Source organism: Typha angustifolia, chromosome 15, assembly GCF_048772165.1.
Source record: "Typha angustifolia cultivar Huaian chromosome 15, ASM4877216v1, whole genome shotgun sequence".
NCBI lineage: Eukaryota > Viridiplantae > Streptophyta > Magnoliopsida > Poales > Typhaceae > Typha > Typha angustifolia.
The window spans coordinates 7,630,742-7,640,768 of record NC_133253.1 but is presented as its reverse complement, the minus strand read 5'-3'; the positions used below and the strand labels follow the sequence as shown (position 1 = coordinate 7,640,768).

Below are 10,027 nucleotides of genomic sequence, written 5' to 3'. Positions count from 1 at the left end.
TCTTTTTCTTAACTCTAATATTGACATAGTTTGTCTAACCCTATATCTGAACATGGAAGAAGTGCTTCTGTCCTTTAATTAGTACTTCGATAAGGTTGGGAAACACATCAGCCCACCTTTTAACACTCGTTATAATATGCTCAAGGGCACTTTCGTCACTTTACTTGATGGCTAAACTCCTATATAAATCACCTCAATCATACTTTGAGAAGGAATCAAAGTAGAGATCGAGAGAGAGATAGAGACAGAGAGATGGGTAACAATCTTAGATGTTGCCTTGCTTGTGTCCTCCCCTGCGGTGCACTCGACTTGGTCCGAGTTGTACACCTGAACGGCCACGTGGACGAGTACAGCCGTCCGATCTCAGCCGGAGAGATCCTCGCCGCTCATCCTCGCCACATGTTGAGCAAGCCATGCTCGCAAGGCCTCGTCCGTCGGATCCTGATCGTGTCTCCTGAATCAGAGCTCAAGCGCGGACAGATTTATTTTCTTATCCCTGTCACATCAACGTCAGAAAAGAGAAGAAAACACATCCACAAAAGGAAGCACTCAAATAATGGTAAGCTAGTAGAAGATGATAATTACTTAGCCGAGATCTTATCGGAGAGAAAGCCCGCCCACCGACGGCATCAGAGTAGTCGGATCACAGTTTGGCGACCGCATCTCGAGAGTATTAACGAAGACTCTTGAGTCGATCCCATCAAAATCAGTAAAATTTTCAATTGATATCCGAGCAAATTCAGATCTCGAAAGTATTAACGTAAACCATTGGGTTTTTTTTCCCCTCACTTATGGAAGTGAGTGATGACTGGAATTATTTGTATTTTTACGATGGTCTTCTCTTTGATAGAAGAGAGATCGATCAGCTCGAGGTCTTCTAAAAGGAGAGACTTTTTAAAGGAGAATAGATATTAGATAGGGGCAGATATTAATTGTAATCATATGGGCTTGTACTTAAATAATGGCAAGTAGTAGTATGAGATCAAATTAGTACACTCGCCTCGTTCTAATGTGAGTATTTAGTATTAAATATAAACCTAGTCGTCCTAAAAGTATAAAGGATATTTTATACTAATTATCTCCTATATGGCTATATCAGTTAGCGAGAGAAACTAAAAAAAAACCTTATTATTTTATATTAAAAAAATTAATCACCTTTTAAGCCTATTATGAGAGTTGATGAGAGAGTTTTGCCATAGTCTCTTATCATTGTAATCAGATAGAATAGACTTAAATCTAATTAAAAGTTAATCTCTTGTTATTGGATGATTGTTTTAGATTCAAACAGGGAAATTAGATATGTTTTTAAAAAGGAGGACGTGTATATAGAACTAATTCTCAGTAATTTTTTAGTCTCTAAATCCATGATTAAAAGGGAATTGGAAAACTGGTTTTGGATATTAAAAAAGAAGAGAGAAAGTGACTATATTATATTGACCGTAGGATTAACATTAGAAATTAGAATGGGGTATTAAAGTATTTGCATTTGACTTGCATACTAGAAAGAGCTCATTATAAGTGAAAGACCAAGTGAGGGTATTTCAACTAAGGATAATATGGCAAATATTAATTGTTAATTAGATAGCAACTGAATAAGACTCTTGGATAAAGTATTCACAAGAAGTCATCCATAACATCCCTAAAGATGCAAGTAAGCATGTTAAATATCAGCTTGCACATCTTAGAAAATTTGTGGAAGGAATTGAATTGATCTTACTTATTTTTTAAGGGAAAGCTGATAAGCAGGCGAAGATGATTATAACTTTCAAAGGTTACAACGATAAATCTTAATACACAAAGAGTAAAGGAGATAGAATTATTTCTTTGAACACATCAATCGTCACCGACACTCAGATTTAATAACTAAAGTTGTATATTTTGAACACATCAATTGTCACAAAAAATAATTAACAAGATTTGACACTACAACTAAAGTGCTGAAATTTTCAATGCTTCACCTGATACTTTTAAAATGATGAGCTATATTAGCTTACCCCACCCCTAGCTGAGCCCGAGTGGAGTCCAAAAGTAAGAGCTTACATAATTCAAGGGGGATCGGTCCATTTGGTTCAATCCAAGTCCGACCACAACAAATACATCCCTGGGCACTGGGCAGTGACCCAGTCTGCTACCCTATTTACCTCCCGACCAACATGCTTAACCCGGACACATCGGATACCACGCATGAGACACATACACTCCTCGACCAAGTTTCTGATGCGCCATGGACTAGAGTTCTCGCCCCGAAGAATTCTAGCGGTCACGAGCGAGTCCGTTTCTAAGATTGTTGCCGCCGAATGATGCTTCACCTGATATACAAAACATTGTTTCTCTCGAAGCTTAATCTGTGCTCATGATTCAATCATAGATCTTATCTTACTACCGTGGCAAACACATCAAATCTTGATATAAAAAACACTGATTTATTCTATAGTTTAGCAGATTGTTAGCACTTTTAGATTCAAAGGTAAGATGCAATGCAGCTTCGGATTTTTTTTGATATGTCAGAAATAGACCTGTTTAGATATTTTGGGGAGGAGGCATATTTTGGTCAAATACTCATTAATTTATAGTAATAATGCCAAAATTTAATTGGTTACCCATGAAAAAAAGTGGAACAAACTTAGATGAGATCTTTCCTATATGTTGGATATCAGGATATGTGGCATTCTCTCACAAGGCATACACATATTGACCAATGGAGCTACTCCATGTGTCAGATCTAGCTCACGTTGACTTCCCCGTTCCTTTTCCTTCATTGATAAGCGAGCTAGATTCGTCCACCTCCTCTCCCTTCACAAAATTCTCTCTCTCTCTCTCTCCTCCGCTCTCTCTTCCCTTTCCTCTTCTTCTCTGAGGAATAGACGAATTCTAATCGGAAGAAGAGGAGGAGATGGGAAACAGCCTAATCCGATTCCTCTGTGGGATCTGCTCCAAGCCCACATCCACCAACGACTCACAATTCTTGGGCCCCCACGGCGTCACCGCCGCCACCGTCGGCGTCTCGGCCCTCGCGCAAGATCTCCTGCACTTTGATGCCACGTCTCAGGTAATAATGCTAGGCCCATGATGCATTATTCATTAAAACCATCATCATCATTTCTTGATCTCGTTGGTTTTGTGTGATGGATTCAAGGTCCCAGACGGGCTAACCCAGCATGTAGTCTCCTCAAAGAAAGCACAGGCTAACTGGTACTCCACCATTTCCAATCCTACGCCTCCTTTTTATGCTACTTGGAAAGATTTGAACGAATCTTTGCAATTTTTTTCAGGTACAAGAAGTTGCTAGAAGCTTGGCGGGAGGCTAATCCGCCGCCGAGGACGCCAGAAGAGGCAGCTAGGTTTGTAGTCCAGACTCTGAAGAGGCACCACAAGGCAGATGTGGAGGTCGAAGCTAACTTAAACTTAATTCCTCAATGCAATTAGATGTAATTCGTAGTTGTATACTTAACTCAGTTGTCTTCTTCTTTAGGGCCTCTTGGCTTTCTACGGTCTTCCTTCCTCACAAACTCTTGCACAAGGCTCAGTGATTCCACCACCATCATCTAGGCCTGAGGGAGTCAAGTATGAGCTGCAAACACTCCCTGTGAGATACTGCTCATCATAGCATAAACATCATATGATAGAAGTTAGAGAGAGTAAACACCAAGGAAATGTTGAATCTAATCAAACTCTTTGCTTGTATACTAATTTTAGGTGGATGCAAAGGCTGTTGCAGATGGTGATACAGTAACAGTGTATGTCGACGCGGCCAGCCCGCAAGAGTCTGGGAAAGTCCCGTTAGAAGTACACGAGGCGGCGATCGAGAGGGCTAAGGCCAGGGCAGTCAGGAACTATCAGAAGGCTGATGCACTTCAGAAGATCATAGTTAATGCTGGATATAGGTCAAGCTCAACTCATATACCTTGTCCTGAATTCATCTTCAGAAAATGCTCAAGATGCTTGATCTCTAACTTCTGTTGCAGGGTACTGCCCAACTCAAAGGGTGAAGACATCCTTGCGCGAAAATATCGTATCAGACTAAGGTATGCACCTTCTTTCTTGAATTCGTTATAAATGAGGAGATTTTTTGAGGTAAAATTAAGATGTGGGTAGTGATCTTGCAATTATTGATCATACTGTCTACGATCATGGGAAGGACACAGGGGAATTGATGCACCGGAAAGCTCAATGCCATATGGGCAGGAGGCCAAGGAGGAGTTGGTGAGACTGGTACAAGGGAAGTGCTTGAAGGTCTATGTATTTGGAGATGATAGATATGGCCGTAGTGTAGGAGATATTCACTGCAATGGAGTCTTTGTACAGGTAACAAAGAACAAAATGTTGCACAGATTGACTTGCATAGCCTGATGATTCCATAAACTTCTGCACACAGGAACATATGCTGAAGAAAGGGCTTGCTTGGCACTATCTTGCATATGATCAGCGTCATGAGCTTGCGACGGTAAGGATGATCTATGTAACTAATTTACTCGTAACGAAGTCTTAAACATATTAAATGCTAAAATTTGCTGGAATGATGAGATATTGTAGTGGGAGAAAGAGGCGCGTGCCGCTGGAGTAGGCCTGTGGGCGTCGAAGAACCCTGAGAAGCCATGGGAATGGAGAAAAGATCGACGCAATGGAGCTTAATCAGAAGGCAGATCAGGGGTAACTCGATCCAAGATGTAGAATGAGCTGAGATATCTGAAAGCTATTGTTGTTTATGTACAACTGGAATGTATTAAACGTCGTCATTCATTCGATATAAGATTGCAAGGAAGGATCATTAATGTTGTTGTACAAACGATTGGTATAACGAAAAATACATTTGTGTAATGATTTAACTAATCTTAGAACTTAGGCTTATTACAATGGGAATGAATGCATGTAAAGCTATAATAGAGTTCACTTTTTGTTTATTTCAGTTTGAGGTGCATCAATGTACTTCTAATCTTGCAGATGTTATGAGAAAAATATAGATAATTTACAAATGATGATACATCGTAGTAGATCGACATCTTATCTATTAATGAAATTTTCTAACACTTTTGAGGACCTTAACAAATTAAAAAAAAGGACATCTGCTCGAAAGAAGAGAAGACCATGTAGAAAATATAGGTTATTTACAATGATGATATCCAATTTTAATCCATGTAGTTCTATTGTGCATCTTACTGTACATCTTGGTGTTCTAGTAGACTAAAGTGCAATATTTCTTTCTTTTTGACTGAATGCAAGATTCAGTGTATAATTTGGAGGGTTAAAATGATATCCGACACCGACCGCTTGAAAAGATTTTTTTCTTAAAAAAACATGTCGATGTGATCGACGAGCGCGAGGTTTCTTCCTCTAGTGGCGTCGTAAAGCCTAATTGGACTTCTAGGGTTCGAAGGTAGATATCTCTCCTTGGTTTCTCCTTATCTGAGAGCTACCATTCGCCCATTTCTCGCGCGACGACTCCAGAATATAAGAGCGATTCGGCCTCGAGAAAGCCCCTTCGGAGGAACTCTATAAAGAATCGTCAGTTAACGGGTGTGGTAGATCCGTTGGGAGAGAGGGAGAGAGAGAAGAGAAAGAGAAGGTCAACCGTCGATGGATTTTTCCACTCCGGGGGAGAGCGAGAGAAGAGAATATTTTTCTTAGGTAATCGTTTCTTCTTTTTTTCTTTTCACTTTGTTTCTGTCACTGTTTTATAATGGCGGAAATGACGGCCGCCATGGCCGGGCGGCGCACCGGCCGCCCCGCTTAGCTGTTTGCGCCGGCGAATGGCGGCCATCCGCCTTGGCGGCCCGCCATTTCTTGATGCGGGTGGAAGTAAAGCGGGTCGGGTTTTAATAACCAACCTATATAAAAAAAACCCATCTGGTCTCTCTCGCTTCTCTCTCGATCCCTCTTCACACCAAAACCCTAGAAACAAAAAAAATTCTTCTTCGGCCGGCGGCAGCGAAGGCGGCGACCAGTCTCTCCCGCTGCGAAGTCGCGAGCGGCTGGCGGCGGTCTCTCTCCCATTCGCTTCTCTCAGTCTCTCCCACAACGGTACCTCTCTCTCTCTCTCTCATGCGCGCGCGCGCGCACACACACACACACACACGCACACACACACACACACACACACACACACACACACACACACACATTCTTTCTCTCTCTCCCACTCTCTTTCACTCTCTCTGTCTCTGTCTCTCTCACTCACTTCCGCTCCCTTACAGAGTTACATTTTCTCATTTTTACTGTTTTTAAATTTTAATTTTCCCGAGCTTAAATGTTCAAATACTCTTAATCTGCTATGGTAAGCAGCTAAAGGGATTAATTAGAGTAATTACTAATTACCGAGATCTCTTAATCTGCTATGGTAATCCCGAGCTCTCTTACAGTGTTTTGCTGTCTTGCAATATTAATCGGAGGAATTACTAATTACCTGCTAATTAAGTATATAGTTGCTGATTAGAGGATTTTGAAATGTGAATAAACTAGAGTCAGTCAGCAAGTAATTATCGATTACTGTTATTATTGTTTTAAAATCAGCAATTAATTAGTACTTAGTAGTTACTGTCTTCCTATTCTATACAGTAATTTTAGTTTTTACTTTTCAAAATGTGAGTTAATTGGTGGAGAAAGTAAAAGTGTAAAACAGTAATTAGTTAATTATATATGTTTATTTATTTTTTATATTAAAAATGTTAGATCACCTTGTCACCCGCCCTTCGCCTAGGCACTAGACCGCCGCCCGTGGCCGCCTTTCAAAACATTGGTTTTTGTCGTTTACAATCTGTTTCTGTTCTTATGTGTTGATATGTTGTTTTTCTAGTGTTTGCCTAGTCTGCTGGTGAATAGTGATTACTAATTATTTCTTTTTCTGGTGAATACTATTCGATCTTTTTTTATTTTTTTGGGTATTTGGTACGGCTCAAGATACAGAAATTGGTAGGCTATGCTTGAGAACCACTCTGGGCTCAAGTTGCATAGAACATTGGTTAAAGATGCCAACTTATGTTGAATATTGTGGTGTGATGCATCAGGCATTGAAAGGAGAGATTTTTTAGTGTTTTGGATCAGATCTTGCAATTGGAAAAGAATGGGATTAAATCAACCTTGAAGAATTTAAAGAAATTTTACAGGAACAAAGATTTTTGAGGTTTTTTTGTCTTATACTGGGTTACAACTCTATTAACAAGACGCATGGGAGAATATCTCTTGATAATACAATGTATAGGTCGCAGCATCTATACATTTCAATTTAATGAAATACTATTATTGGTTTACACATTTTTTCCCCCCTTATTGAAGAACCTACTACTTTGGAACTTGGAAGTATTATCACAATTTTTTAAGGAGCGCTTTTGTAAATTCTGACCAATGAATTGCCATCCATTTTATCTATGCAGGTCACTATTTACTTGAAATATAGAGAATTTTGGCATCGAGATATATTATGGGTCCAGAATCTCTTAATGGATACAGTTATGAACATCTTGGCCAGAAAGCTCCTCAAGCAATAGATGTTCACGAAATCTTCATAAGGAAGAATCGGTTGCGGGTCCTCTTATCATATGTTGGCACCATTACTTTTCTTGCAAGTATTTACTACTCAGTAATGGCAAAGGTATTTGACAATTTTTTTATGCTTTATTGTTTTTCTAATACTTTTTAATCTTTATATTATATAGCATATGTGTAATCTACATTTACCATACAAGTTGATGGGTACTAGCATTTTACTCTCTTATAATAGATAGGAACAGTCCTTCTCACATGCCAATGTAGTAGGCTATTAACTTCCATCAATTAAGTTGCAACTTAGGATATCACTTATGTGATGTTAACTTGTTACTTGACTTCAAAACTACAGGAACACGTGTGTGTCAGCTCCATATGGAGTATTCTTGTAGGTGTTCTGGTTGCAAAATGTTTGGAGTACAAGCCTGTCAAGAAAGGTGAGATAGTAAGAATTTATATTTCTTCTTCAGCTCTTGCATTTTCTTGCAACTTTGATTTTCTTGGGCCAATCAGTCATATTTTGAAACGAAAATATTTTTGCAAGTTCATTTTTGTGTATAATCTGCTATTTTGTTACTGTCTTATGATTAAATTCACCTTCCTCATGTTACCCAAGGGTCACTTGTCACTATATTACAGCAGATCAGTTTATTCTAAATATTTGTTACGGAATCGCTGCATGAGGATTAGCAAGTTCTAGATTTGTTTGAAATGGGTAAAGAATGTAGGAGATGAAAATGGCTTATATCTCTCCCATCTGAGAACTGCACTAATGTTTTGCAGAGTCAGTGGTGATTATGCCAGCATTTGGAGTGCAACTTGAAACTCATTTTTGGAGGTAATACAAAATAAATAGATGGTTTGGAACTTGAAATTGGTACAATAGTTGTTTTGCTTTTCTCTCTCTTCATCTTTTCTTTCTTCAAGTTAAGACTCTAGGCAAAAGAAATGTTGATTGTAAACTGTAGGCATTAAGTGTATAAAAGTTAACCAAGAACATACTATCCATGCCATTCTGACCCGACACTTGTTTAATGTGAGATCTTCAGTATACTAGTTCAATTACCAATTTACCAATTAGATCTCAATTTTTTTTCTTAAAATTCGTTTTAGGAGAAGATATAGTTACAATAACTATAGGTGGTGAATAATTTTCAGCTGTTTTATTGTTTATCACAATTAGTATATGCATATGTTCGGATACTCACTTCTTCAACATCATAAATTTTTTGTCATTGTCTTATTAGATTCTTTTCTTCTTAGTGGGAGAATAGACCGCCGATTCGTTCCCATTGGCAAGATTCTAAAACCAGTACTAAATGAGTGTGTAACCCCGGTTACTTGTTACTGGAGCTTGGCTTTGATCCTACGTGATGAAGATGAGCTCATGCTAGTTTTCATGGTAAATCCTACCCTATTTCAATGCTGCGGTAGCTTACTTAATGGAACAACTCTAATATGACCTGAAGAGCTTGTTGATTGGAACCTGCAGAAATTGCATCCACCTGTCAAACTATTGATTCCTGTGTGGAAGGCCTTGTGTGCAGCCTCAGATTGTGAAGATTAAGTTCTTCCATTGACGCTCAATTGACCTAATCGAATCTGAATTACAACAGTAAATCAAGTGATCATTTTTGCAGAGATTTTCAGAATGCGATACATTACCTTCCAATGTGGTGCAATATTTGATACAACTTTATCAGTATGGTCACAAACAATTTATTAATATTTATCATCATTAATAATTGCCTAACTAATGTTTACGTATAATGCTAATTGTTGTTGCATTTCCAATATGGCAGAAGGACAAGCAGGAACGCTAAAAGTGTGCTTATGGTATCATTTGATGATGCTATGTTAAAGCAGTGGCTTGGATCTTGCTGCCATCACACTAATGGCAATGGTTATTCTAAGGCAACAATTAGGTTTTGATTAACAAGGATGCTCTCTATTTGCAACTTCACTATTCTCTCCAGGTGTCACATTAATGTTCTGTGGCTAGTCTAAAGAGGCTCAATTGCTGGCCATGTCTCCATTTGTCTGGTATTCAAGCCCTGGACGTCTTAATAAATTTCTAGTATATAACAAAAGTTTGTTGTAAATTGTAATATACGAACTAACGAGTTCTTGCAATTCACAGATGGTGAACAGGAATTGATATTTATAGAGCTCAACTTTGCAAGTACCAAAAAAAAGTCTCCAAAATTTTCTCACTAAACAGTGCCAGTGGGCTTCACACCCACTTTATTTGTTGTTTGTTGTATTTTTTATTCCATTCGTTGGATGATTTCTTTGACTCTTGTAGATCTAATGCAAAATTCTAAGTTCCTTGTCCTGACATTTTGCCTGCACTTGCACTACAGGCACATCCTTAAATTGCAAAGGCCCTTTTCAGCATCGGCATACTGTTTGTGTATACAAACAATGTAAAAGCTTCCGTTAAAATATGGATATGATCTAATTAATAATAGTTAAAGTCTTCATATAATTGGGTATAAGCCTTTCCTTTTAAGAAAATTAACAATAGTCCAACACCTTGCGATGGACT

The 10,027-nt window shown here is 38.6% G+C and overlaps 3 protein-coding genes across 9 annotated transcripts; all 3 read left to right on the top strand.

The window, feature by feature from the left end:
• Nucleotides 1–227: 227 nt before the first annotated feature.
• LOC140779171 (uncharacterized) lies at nt 228–1,007 on the top strand. The gene has a single exon (XM_073124156.1). It carries the CDS (start codon nt 253–255, stop codon nt 688–690), a length of 438 nt encoding a protein of 145 aa, XP_072980257.1. The 5' UTR covers nt 228–252; the 3' UTR covers nt 691–1,007.
• A 1,776-nt stretch (nt 1,008–2,783) lies between these two features.
• LOC140778173 (uncharacterized 38.1 kDa protein-like) lies at nt 2,784–4,860 on the top strand. Of its 2 annotated transcripts, XM_073122758.1 has the most exons (9): nt 2,786–3,049; nt 3,137–3,192; nt 3,273–3,387; nt 3,473–3,586; nt 3,697–3,884; nt 3,966–4,025; nt 4,146–4,305; nt 4,376–4,444; nt 4,534–4,860. In XM_073122758.1, exons 1-9 carry the CDS (start codon nt 2,894–2,896, stop codon nt 4,630–4,632), a joined length of 1,017 nt encoding a protein of 338 aa, XP_072978859.1. In that variant the 5' UTR covers nt 2,786–2,893; the 3' UTR covers nt 4,633–4,860. The 2 variants fall into 2 exon arrangements, with proteins under 2 accessions (XP_072978860.1, XP_072978859.1); XM_073122759.1 differs by lacking the exons at nt 4,376–4,444; nt 4,534–4,860 and having other exon boundaries at nt 2,784–3,049; nt 4,139–4,289.
• Nucleotides 4,861–5,288: 428 nt separating this feature from the next.
• On the top strand, nt 5,289–9,875 carry LOC140778460 (uncharacterized). 6 transcript variants are annotated; one of them, XM_073123182.1, is made up of 8 exons: nt 5,637–6,018; nt 7,368–7,585; nt 7,832–7,916; nt 8,263–8,317; nt 8,743–8,881; nt 8,972–9,181; nt 9,282–9,522; nt 9,620–9,875. In XM_073123182.1, the coding sequence occupies exons 2-6, from the start codon at nt 7,415–7,417 to the stop codon at nt 9,044–9,046; spliced, it is 525 nt and encodes a 174-aa protein (XP_072979283.1). In that variant the 5' UTR covers nt 5,637–6,018; nt 7,368–7,414; the 3' UTR covers nt 9,047–9,181; nt 9,282–9,522; nt 9,620–9,875. The 6 variants fall into 6 exon arrangements, with proteins under 6 accessions (XP_072979282.1, XP_072979285.1, XP_072979287.1 ...); XM_073123181.1 differs by lacking the exon at nt 5,637–6,018 and adding an exon at nt 5,289–5,625 and having other exon boundaries at nt 9,282–9,875; XM_073123184.1 differs by having other exon boundaries at nt 5,634–6,018; nt 8,949–9,181; nt 9,282–9,875.
• Nucleotides 9,876–10,027: the final 152 nt, after the last annotated feature.